At 53.6% G+C, this 23,255-nt stretch overlaps 1 protein-coding gene across 1 annotated transcript in view; it reads left to right on the top strand.

Moving 5' to 3' along the window:
• The window catches only part of CSMD1 (CUB and Sushi multiple domains 1), a 1,050,215-nt gene that overhangs the window by 909,834 nt on the left and 117,126 nt on the right, over positions 1 to 23,255 (top strand). Inside the window, exons 24-28 of the mRNA XM_053916503.2 lie at positions 6,211 to 6,402; positions 6,772 to 6,898; positions 15,561 to 15,763; positions 17,240 to 17,431; positions 22,404 to 22,542. Coding sequence (XP_053772478.1) covers positions 6,211 to 6,402; positions 6,772 to 6,898; positions 15,561 to 15,763; positions 17,240 to 17,431; positions 22,404 to 22,542 — 853 coding nt within the window. The remainder of the gene's footprint in view (positions 1 to 6,210; positions 6,403 to 6,771; positions 6,899 to 15,560; positions 15,764 to 17,239; positions 17,432 to 22,403; positions 22,543 to 23,255) is intronic.

The raw sequence follows: 23,255 nt of genomic DNA, 5'->3' as shown, positions 1-23,255 counted from the left end.
TCATAACTCTCAGATGTGAGGGGAAAAAAAGATAATAGCACCCTGGCTGGTGTGGCTCAGTGGACTGAGTGCCGACCAGCGAACCAAAGGGTCGTCAGTTCAATTCCCAGTCAGGGCACATGCCTGGGTTGTGGGCCAGGTCTCCAATAGGGGGCGCATGAGAGGCAACCACACATTGATGTTTCTGTCCCTCTCTTTCTCCCTCCCTACCCCTCTCTAAAAATAAATAAGTAAAATCTTTTAAAAATTAACAAAAGATAATAGCTAACATCTAGGCTTCAAACCGATGCTTTAAAAAGATGTGCCTATTGAGTGAGACTTTAAGGGGCACGCTCAGAACCGATGGTGCTGCAGACGGTAGTACCAGAGGGAGAGGCAGCTGTGCCGTCAATGAGGTGACAAGTTCAGGACCACGTGCCGTGTGGCCACGTGATTGGAAACCTGTTCTATCGATGTATCAACACACATCCGTACATGGTTACAAGCTGACGCCTTCTTGTACAGTTTCTGAAAACCGCATTTGTACTTGGGTCCTGCAGGAAAAGACAGCCTATGGAATCGCACCGTACAGAACACATTCTTCAACACAGAATGGTTTTCCGTGGAAACATCACCACGGAAAAGGCCGGTGAGGTAATTCAGGGGCGGCGGAGAGATGGGCGGCGGGAGGGGCCCCGGAGAGAACTCTGTGTTCTCTGTAAATCAGGGTGGACATTTCAGGAAGCAGAGAGGCCCTGCCGGGTCTGGGGATGCCCCTGGAACAGCCAGTCCCCAGTCCAAACACGCACTTCGTGGTTTGCATTAGAATCTTACACCCTGATGCATCCACTTTCAGAGAGACGTCAGAGTAAATATGGACTTACTGTCAAGTCCATGAAGAAAACACTTGGGGCCAAACTTGGCAGGTCGTCAAAGGCGGTGTGGGGCTGAGTCTTGGGGGACCCGCTGTGCCGGGTCAGAAGCCCTCCCGCCCCCTGTCCAAACTACAGGTCATGACCCCCTTTATGTCTCGAGGGAGGAAAGGGCTGCAAGTCACCATGACGGTTCTGAGAAAGCGAAGTGACACAAGATGACTCTTAACCCCTTTGCTCAGCGTCCGCAGCCCTGGGGAGGGAGAGCTGGGCGAGCAGCCCCTCACGTCCCCGCCTCTCTGGCACACAGGGCACCACCCGGGCGGAGCGGTTCCAATGGAACCAGGACTCATCAGGGACGTGAGACTTGCCCAGTTAGCACCGTGGCCCCCCCCAGCCACCACCGCAACCCTCAAACCCTGCGGAAATCTGTCTAGGAAGGGCGTCTCCATGCTCTGCGTTACTCTCCAGGAGGCTTAGTTTTGTAGATTACTTGTTTTACGTTGCAACAATTTCCTCCATCCTGTGACAGTTGGCTAGTTGGCTGAGACACACTGCTACTTATTTTCTACTTTCAGACTTGACGGGTGTAGAGCTGGCTACCAGCACTTTGAGAAAGACAAGGGACCTCAGAGTGGGTGACATAAATAATTTAATTATAAGGATTAAAACTAAAAGCATTTGACTTGACTGAAATAAAAGGCAGGCTGGCGGATGATATCACCCAATGCTACGAAAATCGAACACCCTATGGGAAGAGCGATGACAGAACTGGATTCCATTCTTCTGCAGGGGACACACAAAGCAATAATTATTGTATCAGAGTCGTAGATGGCTTTTACAAAGGTCGCCCGTGAGGGGGTGAGCGGCTCCGAGGTTGGCGTGCATTGTCAGAAAGGGTCACAGGTCGCTGTGTTTCTGGTTTCGGTTTCTCCAGCAAGCGCAGCGGCATTCCTAACGATGCATGGAAGAGGAAGAGGGCGTGAGATGTAGTCAGAGTCACCGTTATCATTTCTCTCCGCCGCCTGGATCTTGGTGTGAGGACGTTTGAAGGCTATTCGGGTCTTTGCAACATCATCCACTCAGGTCTTGTCTGGTCTTTGCTGAGTACACGTTGCAGAAAACACTGATAGCAAGAGAACCCTCTCTGCTACATTCCACCAGGAGCAGTTAGAGGGGTGGGAGGAAAAGCTAATCGGGACTATTCCACCACCCATTGCCCTGACTCTGCAGTGATGGACTCTGCAGTGATGTACTAACACCACCCAACTGCAGGTGCCAAGCACGGACCCCCAGGGTCTAGCTGGTCACCTTGGTCGCAGGTGGGGGTGGCCGCGCCCTCCCGGGTCTGGCCTGCTGTCCCTCAGAGTGTCCGTCTCTCTGTGAGGAGTTGTCGGTGTTGGACACACTTAGTCCTGAGACCCCGTGAAGCTGGAAAGCTCTGCACACCCTGTCGCTATTTAGAGGGTGTGAACTTGGGTGTGAACCTGGGTGTGAACTTTACCACGGCGAGTAGAAGGTTAGAAGGCTGCTCACCATTGGGCTCCTGGGTCAGCTGGGTCAGGGACCAGGGAGGGAGCTGAGCGCGCCTGGCAGTTCTGGACGGACTCGGAGGCTGTCATCAGTGACTTGGCCCAGGAGGCAGGTAGGTGTGCAGGGGACAGTGGCAGGACTTGGTTTTCAGGCAGGAGGAGTCTGGGGTCTCCAGGCTATTGGTGTTGGGTTGTCCCACTCACAATAGTGTCTGTCTGGCGCGTGCAGCCGGCTCGGCTGCAGTCAGGATCTGCTCCCTGGACTTGGCATGATTGATTCTGACATAACGGCCGTGAGAACGCTGCTGGAGGCAACACTGTAGCGGCTGGCCGGGAGCTCCTGGGTGCAGGCTCCACAGGGGTGGGACTGGGTGGGCGTGAGGTGAAGGACACACTGCCGTGTGCAGGGACCAGGACACCCACGGGGACTTCCCGAGGCAGCGCCTGGCCATGACGCCCCTCAGGGGCCTGTCTCCTCCATTCAGGGGTGAGCGCATTGAGCGGGACAGATGCCTCCGTGGTGGGCTGAGGCTGGGGATGGTGTGGTCAGTGCAGTCTGCAGCTGGGTGGATGCCCTGGCCCCCACTGGACACCCCATGGCCTCGAGTTCTGACTGAGACACAGCCACCGCGGAGGACAGGTGTCCAGAGGCTTCCGCAGCTTTGGTTGCATCTTGGTCAGAGAAGCAGCAGGTGAGGAGCCCAGGTAAAAAACTCCAGAAGCCACATATTGCCCATAGAATGGCTCTCTCTTCTGGAACTTTCTAGAGGTAGCTGTGGGCTTCCGTGTGACACGGACCCATTCAGGAGAGAAATGAGTGATCTGTGGCACAGGAACACAGTAATGGAGAGAAACGGTGAGAAATCGCTTGTGCTGGTCTCCTGCTGCTTTCTCCTCTGACTGCTGGGGTGTCCAGCTGACGCTTCAACATGGAAAAGACCTAAAGGAATGAAGTGGTTCCAACAGGAAATGCAAATAAACGAGCCGTTCACGACCTGGAGAAGAAGCTTTGCTTCTAGTCGGAATCTGCTCTGTTATTCAGGCTCCTGGCTGCAAAGCTGCTGGAAATGTTCGTTCTCAGCTAGTATGTCATCCAGCTGAATTCCTGTGACTGGGGTGACTCTCTTATGCGTTCCCAAGTGCTTCAGTGTTGGATTTTATGTAATACAGCAGCAATAATAGTAATTGTGTAAACATGTGTTAGACATTTCCACGCTGGCCCCTCAGGAGACCTGCTGGGGCCCCCTCCTTGGGGACCCGTTTGGGGGATCCGAAACCATGCAGCTTTCATTCCAGGTCTGGGAAATAATCTTGTTGGACGCGTTCTGGAATTTCACTCACTACGTATTCTGATCAAGTGCTATTTTTACATCCTTCCAATGTCTTTAAAAATCAGAAAGTTTGGAAATGTGAAAGGCATGCATTCATTTTCATGATTTGGAAACCCAGTTCACTGGGTTTTTTGAAATGTGTAGGCGAGTACTGAATTCTGTGTATTTTATTAACACTTGAAAGGCATGAGGAGCTTCACAGTTCATTGGAATCAAAGGCGCTTTTTACCGAACAGGAATTGAAATGAGCCTCAGCGTCGCACACAGGCACGGACGGCTGTGTCTCACCATTCCCAGTCCGAGCGCCAGCCTTGCCCAGGGGACGTGGTGGCGGCGTTCACCCACCCAGCCCTGCTGGCATGGAGCTGAGCTTTTACGCTGAGTGATAAATCACATGCCCAGCAAAGCATGCAAGCATATAGATGCACTGTCCCCCACCCCTGTCATGGGGCATTTGGGATGACAAATTCTCTCCGAGGAAAGAAACATGTGCTGGTTACAATGGCGTCCCCATTGACGCCTGTGGGGGTCACCTCCTGTGCCCGGCGTCACTCTGATCTGCTGGTTGGATTTTGTGGAGCCTTTCTTGTCCAGGGTCCCCGAATGTGCAAAGCATGTTTATCTTTAATGATTTATTAGCAGGGCCGCCAATGCCAGGTTTTCCCACTTGGCTGGTCAACACCCCAGGTCTGTCGTGAGAGGACCCAAGACCGCGAGTAGACGAGGTCCATGCGCCCCCCCACATGTCTCATCCTCTGTGCTCATCACAGGCTGTTGCTCTGTGTCCCCCACTCATCCACTGCTCCTTGTGCGAGATGAAGCGTCTCATGCACCGTATCCGCCCCCCACCCTACCCTGACACTCCGTCCCACTGCCGCACCTCCCCCTGAGCTGCACAGATGCGTGAAATCTTCGCAGGCCCCTGTCCGGGTGCGGCCAGCGGAAACCATGGCCTCCTGACGAGCGGCTGCGCTCCAGGCGGGTGAGGGTCTCTATCCCCACCACCCCGGGCAGCCCTGCTCACACCTGCCCCTTCCAAGGGCACACAAGTCAGTAACAGCCACCAGGCTGTGCTTCGTTCTCCCTCCTGTGCAGACAGCGGCTGGGCTGGGTAACCAGGCGTTTGCTGACCCACATCGGCTACAGCTTGTCCGGTGGGCTTGGCAGCTGATGTCTGACAGTCGCCAGGGGCCGCAGAGCAGAGCACTCGGATATTCACAGGAGCCGGGCCCCTCTGTCCCCCAGGCCTCGGTGGCAGTTTAAGCATCCCTTGGGGTTTCACTGGGGTCGACGTTCCCTGTGCTCGCTCCTTCCGGGCGTCCCGAATCCACATTCTCACACAGACCCGAGTGGTCACGAGGCGCAGCTGTGAAGACGGACACTTCACAGAAAAGCACTTTAAGGAAGGAAACCTCCCCAGACACAGAGAGTGAGTGGTCACAGGGGACCCTCTGTCCCGAACAACGTCCCACAGCTCAGTCTTGACCACGGAGAGGACCCCCCGGGGGAAGTGACCTGTGGGTTTCAGGCTGCAGTTTCCTTCATAGGAGGCACATGTGACGGGCAGACTGGGCAAAAGTCGCATATTCACTTTTAATGATTTTATTTTGTTTTGAGTAAAGTGCGGTGGAAATAGGCGTAAATAGCCCAGGCAGGGCCTCTATCTCCAGCTCTCCTTCTAAAATGGCCAAAATTTGCCCCACGATGCGAGGAGAGAAGTAACGTGGCTGGGAGACTGTCTTCTCCGCACGCCTGAAAACACGGTCCCCCGTGGGGTTCTCGGTGCGGTGGGAGCCTCGCCTTCACTTCCGTCTTCTGTTGCTCTGAGTTTAAGAGCTGAGCTTCTCGAGGTCATTATCGTGACCCAGCCCTGGAGTTTCTGCTGCAAGTGGAGTCGCTTACAATCCCGGACCCCTGTGCCACAGGCCGGGGGCCGCTGGTGACCCTCGCGGCCCTGTCTGCTGTGGGAAGGGGGGCTCCGTGTCAGCTCCCCACGGATGCAGACACCTTGGAGCCCTGGAGGGAGGGGCTCGAGGACTCACAGGTGGTTCTGGATGTCGGCCCCGAGCAAGTGTTGGCGAAGCAGACCCAGCAGAAGCATCCTGTCAGTCTGGGGGGTCGGGGGGGTCCCCTCCATCAGGATGGCCATGATTGGCCGCAGAGGAGAGGTGAAGGCAGGAAAGGCTTCGGGCACCCTGGGGAGCCCGGCACCAAGGCTGGAGAGGTAGGTCAGAGATGACAGCCTGGCGTTCTTCGGGACAAGCCCTGCTGTTCAGACACAGACGGGGGGAGCAAAGAAAGGGACCGAAGCCCCAGGAGCGGCACGAGGTTAACAAATCAGCCCTCCCACGGCCCCGTCGACATCCCCGTTTTAACTCTGCAGTTGTCGTTTCTGTCCACCCTTCAAGGGCACGTGGCCGCGTGGTCTCTCTCCCTGGTGGCTGACGCTGGAACACGCCCAGCAGGGCCTCTGCTCACTCCGCCTCTTCCTCATAGGTTTTGACCTCGTGAAGTGTGAGGACCCCGGGGTCCCCAGCTACGGCTACCGGCTCCGGGACGAAGGCCACTTCGCGGACACCACCGTCCTGTTCAGCTGTAACCCGGGCTACACCATGCACGGCAGCAGCACCCTGACCTGCCTGAGCGGCGGCCGGCGGGTGTGGGACCAGCCCTTGCCGTCCTGCGTGGGTGAGTGGGGACCCCAGCTTCCACCGCCGCCCCCCCGGGGCTTCTCATGTATCCCCAACATCGGTGTGGGTGTTTTTAGGTAGAAAAGACAGGTTTTCTAGTACCGTTTTATTGAGATGATGTGCAGAGAATTATTGGAATTCTAACACGGGTGTTTCATTGTTTTATACTCTCGACTCTCATTACTTGAGGGGGGTGGCTTTCCCCCTGGGTAACGCTCGGGAACCAGTAGAGAAGTGACAGAGACAGAGAGGGGGCTGATTTTCTTTAATGTAAGTCATGCCAATGTGATGGGTGTAGTTTTGTGGGGCTCCATCAGAGCCCATGGCGCCTGGAGTGACCGCCCCCATTGCTCTGTGCCTCCTGCAGCGGAGTGCGGCGGGCAGATCCACGCGGCCGCCTCGGGGCGCCTCCTGTCCCCGGGCTACCCGGCGCCGTATGACAACAATCTCCACTGCACCTGGGTCATAGAGGCAGACCCGGGGAAGACCATCAGGTAGGTGTCTCCCGTCGGGCCAGAGGTTTAGGAGAGTCGTGTCTGCTGTTGGGCAGTGGAGACAGGCATCTCTCCATCTCTCTCCGGGACCAGGGGGAAGGCGATGGGACAGCACAGGCAAAGTTCCATTGGCTCACAGGCTTGCGATGCATGACAACCACCTAGAATGAAGAAAAAGAAAGGAAAGTGCATTATTTAGCTTTTGCTGCATAACAAACTGGCCCCCAAAGCTTAGTTGCTTCAAATAGTTCTCTATGTGCCCCAGCCTTGGTGGGCTGTCCGGGCAGGTGTGGTATGGGCGGGGTTGGCCGGGGTCCAGCTGGCCTCACTCAGGTGCGGGGTCTCAGCCAGGTGGTCGGGAAGGCGGGGCCTCTCCACCTCAGGTCTCTGTTTCGTCAGCGGGCTGGTCACAGAGGAAGGTCCTTACTGGGAGGAGGTGACAGGCAAATGTCTGCTCTCATCCTATTGGCCAACGTGCCCTTGGCCAGAGCAGAGACCCTGATCTCACGGGCATAGGGAGGCCTGGAGAAGCCTCCCACCCCCTTAGTGGGGGGACAAGTGAAGTCCCATTGGGAGAGGCTTACGTGCTGGCTGGGAGGTCTTCTTGTGAGGCCCCCAAGAAAGCGTGGGGCAGGCCGGGGCGGCTTTCCCACCCAAAGGTGTGTGGGCGACGGGGCCTCGCTGCGGACTGCACAGGCTCCTGCAGACATTTTTAGAGAACGTGTCAGCCGAAGGGTCTACGTTACTGTGGTGAGTTTTTAAGACCCACTGAGCAAACCAACAGCTGTCATGTTTTTAAAGTGAGTCCTTCCCGTTCCAGTTGGGAAGCTGTGTCAAGAACTACAGGAAAAAATCATTTCCAAACGACTTGTCCTTCTCTTACAGCTCCCAACAGACGGGGGGCGGGGGGGGGTCCTTCCCTTACAGCTCCCGATGGACAGGGGGGGTCCTTCCCTTACAGCTCCTGGTGAACAGGAGGTCCTTCCCTTACAGCTCCCGCTGGCTGGGGGGAGCATGTCGCCCTCAGCAACTCTCCCTAAACCCCCTTGCTCCTCCCGTGAACTCTGTCATCAGCGGTGGCCTGAAATCTCTCCACAACATTTGTTTCCTTTAACTCTGCCTACCCCTCCCCCACAGCCCACGCCCCCAAGTCTCCGACCCTCGCACCCCTCCTTTGCCATTGCACCCACGGAGACTGAGCCCACCCGGCCTCCAACCCCTTCCTTTCATCCAGGACGTTGCAAGGAAGTGGGAGGTGAAGCCAGGAGCCTTGTTCTCAGGCTGGTGGGTGGGTGGGGACCTGCCCAAGGTGGTGCCCGCTGTCCTTCCCCGCCGGGGCACCCAGCGAACTTAGTGACGCGTGTGAAGCAGGCGCAGACTCATCACGCTGTTTGACTGCGTAAAAAGAAGGTGGGAAGAGTGGAGTGAGGAGATGTATATTTTGTCCCACGCCACTGTGGCCCCTTCCTGTGGCGGCCACCTCCCCAGGAGTCACCAGCCCCTGTTCTACCCCAGTCCCATCCACACCTTCCATTGGGTTAAAGGCACATGGCACAGTGTCCTCACTTTCAAACCTAAGGGAGAGCCTCACGGCCTACCAGGGGCGAGAGAAGGAACTCAAATATATATATTCAGTGCAAAATACTATTTTATAATATTGAATTTGGGTCGTTAATTAAGAGAAATGATTGTGTATTTAGATCTTTCGGGACAAAAGTAAGGCATATTTGAGCAATAGGATGTAATATTCTGTATTCTTCATGAGCATGAATGGGGTCTCTTGTCCATGGAGCTAAATAAAATTAAATGTCAGTTCTCAACTTCGAATTCCCGAATGCTCCGTCTGAGTAAACATAAGCCGTGACGTGGGCCTGGTTTTGGAAAACCCTGGGAATCATCCGATTCGTGACTTTATGGAAACAGGTGCACCATCTTCCCAGGCACTTCTGGTGTTCTTTTCCCACCAGGTCCCTGGTGGCTTGTTCTCCGAGAGTCAGAAGGAGCGAGATGCTCTAAATGCAGAATGATGAGGCTTTCCCCGCGACAGGTGCATCTGATGTTTCATTAACATCCTAATAAGAAAAGAGGAAAGAAATCAATAAATAATGAGTTGAGATAATAAAAATGCATAACTTTCGCATCACGAACTGACTTTGATATTTAACCGTTAACATTCTAGGACAAAAGCAACCTTGTTCCACCAATTTCCTATCCCAGGATTTTTTTCTTCTTCTTCTGTTACATATTTTCCAATATGAGAGTTTACCAAATTCGTCACCAGATCTTTTTAACCTACGGCATCAAGTCCTTTCTGGTGAGGAAGTTGAGAAGCCGGCACTGGTTTTGGTAATTCACTTGCTCGATGGATGCTCAGCTTCATCCCAAAGCGTCCAGGGGCTGTCTCCCGTCCATGAACTAGAGACTGGTTTTGAGTACGCTGGTTTGGAAAATTACACGGAAAGACACCTAAATGGTGCTGCAGGCCTAAAGTGGCACAAATGCTGGGAAAAGACGGGTCTAGTCTTGGCTCCGGCATTCGTTGACTCGGTCACTGATGAGGTTTGGTCGTTTCGGTGGTGAGGGAGCCGATACGTTACTTTCACTCTTTGCTTGAAAATGAGGAGCAAAATATGTCCTTTATATAATCGTGAGTCCAGGGATTAAAGTATAAAACATTGTTAATATAAACAAAACTCACTATTATACATTCACACTATGATTTTTTTTTACTGTAAATGTTTTCTTCTCTCAAAAACGCGAGTAAGCACCAGGAGCCCCGTGAAGGCGAGGGGCTAGTTCCAGCACGTCTGTCTTTCTCCGGCCGACTTCAGTTTCCCTGAGGCCCAGAGCGATTTCCGATTGCGTTTTGTGTAACTTTTTACTCGAGGTAACAGAAGACCCCAAAATACTCGTTATTGGGCGCTGGGGTCTGGAGGGAGTTTGCGGCTTTCACAGGGAGGCTGTAAAGCGGTTCCCTGAGCTGAATGTAATTGAAACCAGCCCAGTAGATCCAGCCACAGTGTGAGTCACATGTGCTCGCGTCCCTGAGACCCGGCCTGGCCCTGCTGGGCGCAGCTGTGGCTGACCCAGAGGTCTGTGGGCGTGTCGCCCTGGTTCTGATGGCTTCTTAGCAAGTATGGCTGGCCAGGAAACAGACAGGGAACCTCTTTCTGCTTGTCATCCACATGTGGCCTTCGGAGGCCGGTGAAGGGGAAGTCCTTTAGGAGGGTTCGTGTGGCACCGAAACATCACGGCCTGTCACAAATGACCGGCCTCGCTGGTCACAGCGGTCCCCCTGCCGACTTAGAAAGTGAAAAGAGGACCAGCCCTGGTGGCCCCGGCAGGGGCCCTGAGTTTGTCTTCAGCCACACGGGGCTGTAGAGAGATGGTGTACAAGCTGGCTCAGGGATCTAGGCGTGCATTCCTTTACACTGATCACACTTCCAGGTCCCTGGGAGAAAACGCTAGCGTGCGGTGCTCCTGGTCAGGCGTCATCACAGTCTCCGTGCGGAGCCTCCTGCTGGTACCAGTGCTGGTGCCTGAGCTGGCGTCCCAGGCAGGCCGGGCCAGGCACCAAAGCCTCCCAGACTCTCCTGTCCCACTGCAGCCGGGAGGGGACATCTCCTGCCTTCCTGCAGAGATGAGGGAGTCCCCAGGGAGAGACGTCCAGCCAGGAAAAGAAAGGGAGCGGGAGCAGCAGGCAGTCTGCCCAGGGTCATGGCTGGACTCCAGTCCCTCTGTGGCCGCAGGACCCACCGCTGGGCTCGGGGTCCCTAACCAGCCACGTGGCACCATGAAACTGAGACACCGACATGGTCTCACCGGCACCAGTCCCCCAACAACACGTGTGACATTGCAGTCACTATTGTAGGTGAGCTCGGAGAGACAGCAGGAGGAACCAGCTTGTCCTAGGCCTTCAGTCCCCAAGTCCCTGCCCCTGTCACAGAGGCATATCCCGGGCCCTGGCCGGGCTCGAGTCTTCTCCCAGAGCCCCATCACAGGTCATTTCGGTTCACGCACACACAGCAGCGTCACCTCCCCGTCCGCCAGGGAGAAACCCAGCTGACACTTTGTAAACACAGGCGATGACAAGGAGAATTGGCACAAGGGTGAGGAAGGGAAAATTGCTGGCCTTGGAAGTGAAGCTGGAATTACAATGAAATAGAATCACAGTAGAACAGCTGACGGGGACATGGGTGTCACCTCCATCCCACTCCGGGGACGCCGAAGGCCACCCAGATGCCCAGACCCCACGGCCTCCTTCTTAGGACCCTGGGTCTTGCAGCCCTGGTTCTGCCTCACGCCCTGGGTCTGGGGCGCCTTTCCTCCTCCTGGGGGATTTTAACTTTCAGTATTGATTTTACTTCTCCTCTTTCCCCCTCCCCAACCTCCAGTCTTCTCCCAACTTCAAACATATCGCGATATCATGGGTGTTTGACAGTGTCCTGAGGGCTGATCGAGTTCCGTTTCTCCATGAGAGACGGTGGGCAACATCAGCTGTGTGGGAAAGCCAAGCTCGGGATGCTGAACTTATCTCTGCTTCCCCCTTATCTGCCGTTTCCAGTTGGGACTGCACCTCACTCCCCTCCACTGTAATCTTCTCCCGACTGACCTTTCCAAATCCATTCTTTACCTTCTCCGGCTCACGGAGTCCTCGCTAATCTGCCCGCGGGGCTCCCTCTGGGAACATCACACCCTCTGCATCTGGCTCGCTGAGCCCTTATGAGTTAGTTTATCTGCAGTGCCCACCTGCATGTGCTCTGTGTCAGCACCAAGAAGCACCCATCTCTCTTGACCCGTCCTCCCCATTTCTCCCCACTGTCCCCCTGCAAGTCCCCCCATCTCCCAGGACTCAGTCAGTGGAAATGTCAACCCCTCAACAGAAACATCCTTCTCGTTATCCCGTGCGAAAAGCAGGCGTCATCTTCCCTGGACAGCACCCCCTAGCACTCAGCTCTCTGCGTCCTGAGCCGGGGCTCTGTGGTGTCCTTACCACGAGTCCAGGGCACCCCTCCGGCCTCCCTGGCTGCCCTTCCTCCCATACTCCCGTGGTCCTCACTTCTCAGGATCTCCTCCTCCGAAGACTTCTGACCCCACTGCGCACCCGCCGCAGCCGCCGCTCCCTGTGTTCACCCCCACCCCCCACTTCACCAGCCTGCCCACTGAGTGTCCTGAATGGGGGGATTCTTGTCCACTGTTCCCACCCTGAGGGGCAGCCTTAAGCTTCTTTAGTAAAGTAGACATTTCAGCCCCCCGGCTGGGTGGCTCGCTGGGTTGTGGCTTCACCCCCTGGTCAGGGCACACACCCAGGTTGCAGGTTCGATCCCTGGGGGGGGGGCACAAACAGGAGGCAGCTGAGCAATCCATGTCTCTCTCTCCCATTGACGTCTTTCTCTCTGCGTTTTGTGGGTGTCATGGGAGTTTTTCCAAAGCAGCAAAACCCAGGGCAGCAGGTGCATGTGCGTTTGTGCGTCCAGGTAGGTTTCTCGCTGACATGTGACATGTATGTGCACGGCCCGTCCTCAGAACAGCAGGCTTCCTGGCCAGAACCAGATGCGCCCTCTGCGCTCCGTCCACAGCCTGTCTCCTCGACGATAACCGCTGCCCTGGCTCTGGGGAGGTGGGCCGGCTTTGAACCTCTCTGAGTGGAACTGTGCAGCTCGGTGTCTTCATCCCCTCGGCCTTCATGTCCAGTGACACAGCGGGCTATTCCTCCGTGACTCGCTTGTCCATCCCGGGTGTGGACGGACATGTGGACACTTTAATCCTCTCTGGGGACACTGCAAACGGTGCTGCCGGCACCGCATGGGTTTGAGAATCATGTGTGAAGGCGCGAGAGCTGTGGGTGATGGAGAACCCTTCCTTCGGCCCCCGCAGGTGCTGTCACTTAGTGTCCAAGGTGCTGGCCCCGGGTGCATACCCATCACAGTGCCGACGATTGTCGGGTGCCCCCCTCCAACGGCACATGGCCTGGGCTGTCGTCTCCATATAAGCCAGGTGCCGGCGGGTGGGCGGGGTCCACGCGTTTCCCCATGACTGACCCAGGCCAGCACTCGCCACAGGTTGACTGGCCGTGGGAATATCCTCTTTTATCAATTGGGTGCTGGACACTTAGGCTCGTGTTGTCTGAACTGGGCTGTCTGTCTTTTACTTTTGAGTCATGCAAAGTGTTTGCACATCTGTGTACAGTCTTTTGTGGATTATATATAACACTTATGTATAATATATAACACATATAAGAATATATAACATCTTCTTACACTCCACGGTCAGCCATTTCAGCCTCAGAACGATGTCTTTCGATGCATCTAGGCCCTTACGTCAGTGAGTCAAATTTATTTCGATACATTTTCTTTTACAGTTTGTGGGTCGCTTATGGGTACTTATATTAGGTAACATCAGATATTTTATTGGGAATGTTCTGAGTGGTTTTGTGTCCAGATTTAAAAAAACAAAAACAAAACCTCTTGCCTCCCCAAAGTTGTAACGGTATTATCTTAGTTTGTTTTTTTATAGATTTATTTTACCTTCCTCATCTGTGTTTCCAGTCCCTCTGGAATTAACTTTTGTGTGCGGTACGGGGAAGAGGCAAGCAATTTCATCTTGTCCAGGGTAAAATTTAATTGTCCACTTGTTGAAAACTCAGTTTTCTTTGCACCGCTCTCTGACCTTTCCCATAAGGAATTCCATACACTTTGGTCCATTTCTGAACTTAATTTCGTGGGTCGATTTGTCCATCCAGCATAGACCTTTCTGTGTTTATTACTGACTGACTTTGAAATAGGTCGTGGAACCTCGTACCTTTGACCTTTAGCATTGGGTCGTCGTGACTCTTCCTGGCCCTTTGCGTTTCCGCGTGAATCTCACAGGTGTGCGTTACTTTGGCGAGAGGAGTCGCCAGGATCTCTGTTGGAGTCACGCTGCTCCTTCAACAGGTGAATTTAAGGAAACCGACTTCGCCTGCAACACTGCACATCCCTGACAGGTGCATCGTCCCGTTCGCCGAGGTCTTACCTAGTGTGTCTCGATGTTGGCTTGGACTCCGCAGAATAATTCTTCACTCCCGCGTGCTTTCCTGTAACAACGCGAATAGCACTCTTTGTTTCATTTCCTGTTTGTGACGACCCCCAACGTGCCATTTTTCAGGGTAGAGGAATCTCACATAATGCTGAGCATAAAAAGCAGCTGGAAAATGAGACCAGCACAGGCCCAAACCACATCCAATATGTAATTATCGTTAAATACACAAAAGAAAGAGGCCTGCGCCCCACTGGGGGGGATACGGGCGCACAGCCGTCTGAACATCACGAAAATATGAATGAAACTGTCTCCCTGGTGCAGAGTGTGGGTGACGGGGGACACATGGCTAAGTGGGGAGGGGCGTCTGACTGTATCTGTAGGGTTTTATTCTTTAAAAGGATCTGAAGCAAATAGGGTAGAATGTTAACGTGGGGCTACACTCTGTTCTTTTCTCAATAGTAAAAAGATCTCATGTTGAACATTTTAAAATAAACTGCCTATTTTATACTTTATACAGGGTAAGATAGATATTTTTGAATACGTAATACACACAAAACAGCTAATTCAGGCATGTGCACAGGCTTTTGTATGCCATCCACTCTGATTTTCTAATCTGCCTTCCAAGTTTGTGAGTCGAGCAGTAACTAAAAACGATAAACCGACACACTCAGGAAACACAGGTTTTGGTTGGTGTTTCAGCTCCTCTCTGATCTACTCGAATTGCCGTGAACAGGACTTGGGTTCTGCTGCCTCCTCTGGCAAGGACCTTCCTCAGTCAGAGATTTTTAAGTTCTTCCAGAAAAGATCTGTAAATCTAATAAAAGTGTTTTAAATTTCATAAAGGAAGGAGTTTATATTACACATCTCTTCCTTTGTGTTAGAAGTCTTTTACATTTTGTGAAGGGAAGAGTTTATAGTATAGCTTTCCGCCTTGGCATTGGTATTTCAAATAACGCATTTTTCTGAAAGTGAAATTGATAGAAGCAAATGCAACATGAGATCAGATCAGAGGCAGGCTGGCGATTTCCTGGAGCGGTGGCCTCCCTCCGCCTTTTCTCCCGGCGTGCACGCTGCCACCTCGTGGGCAGCACAAGAACAACAGCGACACAAAGTTAAAAACCTGCCGGGTGAGCTTAAGGCAAGCCCTGTCACACTTGACCTTGAGGTGTGGGGGGGGAGGGAAGCTTTGAATGGTGGAAAGAGCTGACAGCCTCCATGGGCATTGTTTCACCCCTAAAAGGAGCTCAGCACAGGGCTCGGTAGGTGGTCTCTGCTCCATCGCAGGCCCCCCATGGTTCTGCCGGAAGGTGGGTGTCCCCTTTGCTTGCATAAGTGTACTGAGGGCGCTGTAGCTTGACCCCCACCCACGGGTCAGGTAGACGCCCTGAGTTAAGCTAGTGGGTGGGGTTAAACCAGTGGGAGGGGTTAAGATAGTGGGTGTGGTCAAGCCGGTGGGCAGGGTTAAACCAGTGGGCAGGGCTAAACCAGTGGGAGGGGTTAAGACAGGGGGCGTGGTTAGGCCGGTGGGCAGGGTTAAGCCAGTGGGTGTGGTTAAGCCTGTGTGCTAGTACGCACTTTGGTGTCCACACTGGGCACTAGGTGTCCCGTGGGGTGACCTCTGCAAGCTGTGTTCTCTCCGCAGCCTCCACTTCATCGTGTTCGACACGGAGACCAACCACGACATCCTGAAGGTGTGGGACGGGCCGGTGGAGAGCGACGTGCTGCTGCAGGAGTGGAGCGGCTCGGCGCTGCCGGGGGACATCCACAGCACCTTCAACTCGCTCACGCTGCAGTTCGACAGCGACTTCTTCATCAGCAAGTCCGGCTTCTCGGTGCAGTTCTCCAGTGAGTGGGCCCGCCCCGTCCTGCCCCCACCCCCCACCCCGCTCCATGCTGCGCGGCACCAGCCACAGGGTCCTGGGTGTGGCAACCAGAAGACACTTTCTTAGGACACTTACCGGCTCATCTGCAATTTCAGCGCTTTCTTTTGTCCCATATTGTTTGCCCATGGCCTTCACTGTCAGGTGAAAAGTCTCTGCAGAGCCCAGAGTAGGGCTTGTTCTTTCTGCACCTCCTGAGTTTTCATTTAAATAAATTGCTTCTATCTCAGCAAACACATAACATTGCCCCAGGGCTTCCCAACCAAACAAAGCAGAAAACTCAGAACACAGAAGGCAAAGCCCACCACCCCTAACTGCAGGTCTGCAAGTGAGAAGATGGGCAGAATGATGGCGGGGGTGGTGGGTAGGGAGTGGGGGGTGGGGGGTGATGCTCGAAGTCCCTTGTCTCTGGGGAACCCTGGTGCTCTACTCCCAGGGGCGTGCCGCAGGGAAAAAGTGAGCATCTGTCCCTTCAGCAGGGACGAGGAAGAGAGAGCTCACGATTCTAGTTGAAAAGAAAAATGAAAGGAAAAAAGACTTCTACGTTTTGGGTCCTAATGTTCAGTGCGACGTAGTCTAACCCACAGCAGCTGCCGAAATTGTAGAAAACCACCCGGGCCCTCGGGCCCTGACATGGGATTTAGGGTTCGGCTGCAAAGTCTGGTGACGGTACGGGACCGGAGCAGAGTTGGTGGCCGCCCGTGTGATGGGATTGAAGGTGCACGGGTCACCACACGCTCTCCATGTGTTTGCCAGAGCCCTATCTCCCAACGCCCCTGGTGCCCAAAACTCTCTCCCAGCTTGTTTGGAGGGGCTGCCTCTCCTGGCCTGAGCTGAAGTCCCTAACCCTTCTATTGACAAAGAAGGCGTCATTGCCAGAGCTTTTGCTAAATTAGGGTCATCACATGATTTATTAGTGATTCCGTGAAGACTACAGCACCCTGGTCAGGACGCACCTGCGGTCCCCTCCGTCTGTCTTCCATCATCACGTTAACCGTGATTCACTGGTCCCCTCAGCCGGGTGGCACCCTGGAGGGCACAGATCTTGGGGCCATTTGTTCTCTTTCATTTTACTCACGGTTCCCGGTGGTCGGTGTGCTCGAAGTCGTTTAGGTTGTGGTGCACGTTTTCATTGAATAACGCTAACAAAACCTCCGAGGGGAGTGTGTGTGTGCGTGAGAGAGAGAGACAACTCTAGCCTTATGAAGTTCTTGGTATTTTCCGTAATCGGCGGCATTTCCAACAAGACTTTGCTGGAATCTGTTCCAAGTAAGGTCATCAAGACGCCTCTTAGCGCCTATATCTTTGGGAAAATAAACCCTTTCTGTGAGATACTACGTGGACAAATGACTCACCACACCAACTGAGAGTGCCAGGCATCAGTGAGCATGGGCCAGCCCGCTTTCCGATCATGTGACCTGTCCTTGTCTCATCCTTGCAGCCTCGGTGGCGTCCACCTGCAACGACCCAGGTGTGCCCCAAAACGGCACCCGCTACGGCGACAGCAGAGAGCCCGGGGACACCGTCACCTTCCAGTGCGACCCTGGGTATCAGCTCCAAGGACAGGAGAAGATCACGTGTGTGCAGCTGAACACCCGCTTCTTCTGGCAGCCGGACCCGCCCACCTGCAGAGGTACCGTGGGGAGCAGCAGGGGAACCGCTCAGCTTGGGGCGGACGAGGCTGTGGGTAGCCCTGCCCTGCGAAGGTGTCCTCTCTTCAGAAAGATTGCTTCGGGGGCTCTTCCTTGTCCCCGGGGTCTCTGAGCCTATCTTGACATACCTTTGAACTTTATTTTATTAGGCGAAATAAAGAAAGGAGTCAACTTAATATACAGTAATGGACATGTATCTAACACTCCCTCTCCTTAACTAATCTTATAAAAATAAGGATCAACCCAATTACTGTAACTTAAACTTTTTGGAGGCTAAAAATGCATAACCCTACTGTTGCTATTCTCATTTTTAATATACAAACTTGCCTGTAGGCAAAACGTACTCAGTAAAGAGCACTTTCTCCTTTTACATGGTTTTCCTATATTTCTACATTTTAATAGAATTCTGAAAACTGGGGACTATACTGCCTTCGTCAAAATGAAGATAAAAGGAGAAAGTTGTTTCGAAATTCACTAGAGTTTTCATAGTGTGACCTTATCAAAAGGGTGATGGTTGGTTTTGCACTTTAATTAAATAACGATCCCAGGTATTCTGTCGCCAATGCGGTTTTAAGCCAATGCATATTTTTCTATAAACTAGTAATTTTATGTAGACTGCCCCTTCATCCAATTAACTATTTCACCATGCACACCTGTGGGAAGCATTTCATCTTAATTTCACAAAGGAACGCCCCCAACTTCGTCGTCGTCATGGACTGTCACAGCTGAGTCTGTATGTCTTTAAAACGTCTGACGCGTGAGAGTCAATCCATCCGTGAAGAGCGAATGCGACAACGAATGACGGGCGCACGGTCAGTGGCCGTTTCCCGTTGGGTGACCGGGCGGGTTCGTGATTTAACGGGCCGGGCCCTCAGGGACACAGCCGTGGAGAAATGCTCTGTGCTCCCGAGGGGCTGAGACTCGAGGCCCCTGGCCTGTCACGGGGAAGTCGGAGGACCTCTCGGACAGAGGGACAGGCGGCAGGGACGGGCCCCTTCTGTGCGCTCAGCCTCTCAACAGAAACACCCGCGTCTGCTCGTTTAACATTCGGGGGCGCATCCTCGTTGCAGACCCGCTGAGAGCACTGCGTTCCACGCGGGGTCACCGGGACGGCTTTGTGTGTGTTCCTTTGTTAAAGTGCGGGGTTGCCTGTGAAGGCAGCCCAGCTCCTAAACCGCTGTCCTGCTTTTAAAGTAGGACAGGCCCGTGTTAATCCCCATTTTGCAGGGTTTTCAGCGCATGGAGAAGGACATTCCAAAGCAATGCCACTAACCGCTAATCTCTTTAAAGTGATTTCTCAATTGACATTCCCTTAAACACTTAAGTGTAAAATCATTCATCTTTCCAACTAAGCTGCAGTCTTTTCTCGGCCCTTCTCTGGGTGAGCTGATTTTGGCCACTGACTAGGTAGCCCGTCCTCCACACCGAAAACAGCTCACACGTCTGCGGTCCTCAGTGTCAGGTCAAGGACAAGCTACCGTCACTTGCAGGCAACTTTGTATCAGGAATGCTGGCGAGCAGACCTGCCTCCCCACACCGGTGTCACGTCACAGAAAGAGCGTATTTGGGGGGAAGCAAACGCTAGTTTTTCACTGCACTGCAGACATTTCCCCCCAGGAACGTGGCCCGTGGCCTCTGGAAGGACCTGGTCCGCTGGGGCCTGGCTGATCGAGACTTAGCCCTCACGTGGATTCTGTTCTGCTGACTGGAGACACTCTTGTATTTTCTCAGCGTTTTCCTCACTCAAAACATACATGTTTTCTGCAGAAGTTTCGTAAGCTGCAGTTAGGAAAAAGAGGAAAACGCTGCCCTCTTTGTGCCCAGGGGCAATTCCTATGAACCTGAACCTGCACGAGGAAACTTCCTGATTGTTTCCTGTCGAGCTCAGCCATGTTCGAAGTGGTCGCATCCTGGCTGATTATTCCGGAACCTGCACGTTCTCCGCGGCAGCGGACAGTGAGCATTTCCGTGTCACCCTTGTTCGCTACCACAGGGCCGGGTGGCCCCGTCCCGACACCGTAGCCCCTTCCTGCTGCGCCGGTCGGTCCCGCGGGGCTTTGCCCTGCATGAAAATCGCTGCAGTCACACTCTTGTGGCAGGACATCCAGTTATTTATGAGGGACGCGCTCCTGCAAACTTATGCGTTTCTAGGGCTTGAAAAACATTTTTTCAAAACTCAGGAAGGTCACACCAGTTTGCTCTTGTAGCAGCCGCATGGGAGTGTTTACTTCTGACCAAGAAAATAACAGTGTAGAGGACGTCTCTGGATCGAGTATGAGCAGAAAGCAACGCTCCCTTGGTGTTGTCATTGGCTTTTTAAATTACCGGCAAGGTTCAGCCGTTACTAATCTCAGGTTCTTCTTGGCCATTTGGCTTGTTCTTTCCCGATTCGCCTGCTAGTTTCTGTTTTCCTTGTATTGTTAGTGCACCCCCGGCCTATTTGCTGGCTTTCTCTCTCTCCATTTTACAAAATCTCTTAACCTTTCATCTCTCTGTGTCGCTCGCCTTTCCACCAGCTTGTCTTGGGTGCGTTTGTCTTCCCGCTTGCTTGGATACGCTGCTCTTTCCCCACTTCCCGGAGGCTGCCCACCATGGAGGCGCCTTCTTTTGGCATTTTCAGCTGAGTCTCTGAAGACTGACTCTCCAGACCAGGGACGGTCACTACCTTCCAGTTCTGAGCAAAGCGTCCCTGGAAAGTCTGAAACAGCCCCTGACCCCCCATCCCCAAGCCCACATCTGCAAGGCTCTGAGAAGCAAAACGGGGCCCCACGTTTGCAGAAATTCATTCGGTGGCCATGTCCTACTCCGGTCTCCTGGGTGGCCACTTCGAGACCGTTTATTCCATTTGGTGGTTTAGAATGTGAAGTGTCTCGAGGCAGAAACATTGGCGCACCTCAGCGAAGAGTTCTGCCCGAGACCGTAATGGGCAAAGTCCTCACCACACCCGTGGGGGCCCGGGGTTTTGAACACAGGATGGTGGATTCATGTGCATTTGTGGATTTTATCTGCGTCCACTTCCTCCAGAGAATTTCCTAGAGGGTCTGAGTGGCATTTTGGACTGAATTCTAGTCTGACCCCAAATCATTCGCAGGCTCTCTGATTAAAGCCTAATGAAGCTGAAGTGAAGAGGACCCCCCCCTCCGAAAAGGGGAACAGACAGGACAACGCTGCTTAGTCCCACTTGAAGCTTTTAAGTAACCTCTCTGAGAACGCCTCCCGGGATGCGGACGGACAGACAATACCCCTTTCTTTCTTTCGCATCCACGTTTGGGGCTCATCCCTGAACTCTCCCGCCTGTAGCGCCCCATAGCCAAGGCCCCAAATATGCCACTTTTCATCCTTCACAACCTGTGGAGCAGCGCCTTCTCTGTTCCTTGGCTGGTTCCTTCTCCTCCAGCTCAGCTGCTCCCTCCACGCACCCCACCCACCCAGGCCCCTCAGCTCCCACTGGGTCCTCCCGCTCGGTTGGGTACAGTGACACCTCGGCCCTGGGAGATGTGTGTGCACATTGCATCATAATGCTCCTGAGTGTCTGTCTGAAGAATGTATTCTAAATATTTCCTATTTGGTTTGCCGTTGATGGGACTAAAATTATAACAAAAATACTGGAATTTGTTACAGTTCCTCTCGTGGAAAATTAACTTTTCCGGAACGTTGAGTATTTAAAGATACATCCATCACAGAAAATCGCCAAGTCTGTTACCTTCATCTTACTTATAAGAAAGTCATTTGTGTGTGTGTGTGTGTGTGTGTGTGTGTGTGTGTGTGTGTGTAGGAAAAGACCTCCCATCGGGGTATAACCTCCTCTGCTACTACTTTTTCTAAATGACATACGATCAGTGATGTGAGACAGGATGTAGATTAGAGGAAGTGCCGTCATTTAATCGGGGTGGTTTTTAAAAACAACCTCGCAATAACCACAGTGGTTGATACAAGGACCAGTGAGGCTGGCATGTCTGTGCAGACACCCGACACGCGTACACGTATGAATTTCGCAGTGTTGCAGCGCCGTCCACCTGAGGGAAGCCTTCCCAGAAATCCCGTCTAACAAATGCAACCGCCTTACACACTTTCGGCTTCAAGAACAAGAATCGGCTTGCCTGATAACATTGCCCTGGGTGATCATCACCTTCCTCATATAAGGATAAATGGGAACACACGCCACTAGAATGTGTGACTGAAAACCCACTAAATTTGTGTCTATGATACTTCTTTCTGGGGGTGAGCAAAGGTAGGCTCACATAATACCGATAAATGACAGAATAATTAATAAATAATAATACAAGATCAGAGTCCCTTTCGCATATTCAACACTGCGAACCTACTTTTGCCCACCCCTGCGTACTAAGTGCTGTGACCAAGTGTCACTCCCAGGGGCCTTTGTCCCCGCTCCGCTGCTCCATGGACGTGTGTGCTGGGCAGTGGTCACTAGCGCCGTGTGAGTTTGTCACGGGAAAGTAACAAGCCCTCCGGGCATCAGCGGGCTGTGAGGAGCGCGTGAACCTATACGTGTCTGCCCGTTCAACCGCTCAGCCTGCATGCTGAGAGCCCTCACGGCCAGCTGAGTGTTGGGGCAAAGACTGAGCAGAGGCAGTGCGGCGTCAGAACTCAGGAGAAGTGAGCCACGGGCGCGCACGGCCACTAAAGCACATTCTTGGGGGTGGGGTGCTCCTGCCCAAGTGTTTTCTGTGTGTCTGCAGTGTGGCTCACAGACGTGGGGGCCATTAGGGAATCTGCTGATTTTCACGGAGTAAAGTTTAAGATTATAGCAAGAAAGTATCACTTGTTGGCAGTTTGGAAACCCTCCCCGAGAATGGGGAGGGACATTAGGTCAAATGCCTCCTCCGTGGCAAGGGTCTCACCGTTTCACCTGGGCCACCGTCCCCGGGAGGTCTTCTTTCGTTCATGCTGACCGGTGTTCGTTTCTCTCCTGATTGTCCCCCTCTGTGACAGCTGCGTGTGGAGGGAACCTGACTGGCCCGGCGGGCGTCATTTTATCGCCCAACTACCCGCAGCCGTACCCGCCCGGGAAGGAATGCGACTGGACCATCACAGTGAGCCCGGACTTCGTCATCGCCCTGATATTCAAAAGGTACCGTCCCCGTGGAACTCGTCTTTTGAATTGGATGGGGCCGCTTGGCCGTGGAGAAAACCAGGGCAGGGCTGAGTCTGTTTCTGGAAATCTCTGCAGCGCTGTTGATGTGAAGTCCCAGCAGTGCCCTCGGTGACCGAGTGCACGGGTGAGACTAAGCTCTGCTTTCCTGGGGGCAGGGAGGGGACAGGGCCCTGCCAGCAGCACCCGCACAGGCCGAGCGGCACAAGACCTGGAGCCCACAGGAGCCCCCGGGCTCGCCCTTTACGTGGGGGCTGCAGCCAGCGGGGAGGTCCCGTCACAGGCCCCGCAGACTGGGACTCAAAGGAAACTGGGTTAAAAGCTTGGCCGGACTCTGGCCTGCGGTGGGGCTGAATCAAGACTGATTTCTCAGACGGAGCGTCATCAATTATACACGTCACTCCAGATGCTACGTGTGGATTTCCAGGCATCCAAAGCGAGAGAGCCGTCGAGAGCAGTTAGAACGTTTTTTCCCTGTGCCTCAACGTGTTTCCACTGTTCAAAACCAACCTCTAACAGTAACCAGCAACGCCGGTTCCTAGGGGCGCAGCCTGACCAGATTCTAGCAGCAGCTTGCCGAGTGTCCCTAATAAAACCCCTGCCCCGTCAGACCCTCTGTGGCCGCACAGCCCCTGCGGCTCAGCCCCTCCAGTCTTGTTCACGCCTTTCCCGATTCCGACCTCGGCGAGCTC

The sequence above is a fragment of the Desmodus rotundus genome, chromosome 13 (assembly GCF_022682495.2).
Source record: "Desmodus rotundus isolate HL8 chromosome 13, HLdesRot8A.1, whole genome shotgun sequence".
Taxonomy (NCBI): Eukaryota; Metazoa; Chordata; class Mammalia; order Chiroptera; family Phyllostomidae; genus Desmodus; species Desmodus rotundus.
Note: the sequence above shows the minus strand (reverse complement) of the source record. Positions and strands in the feature narration are given on the sequence as shown.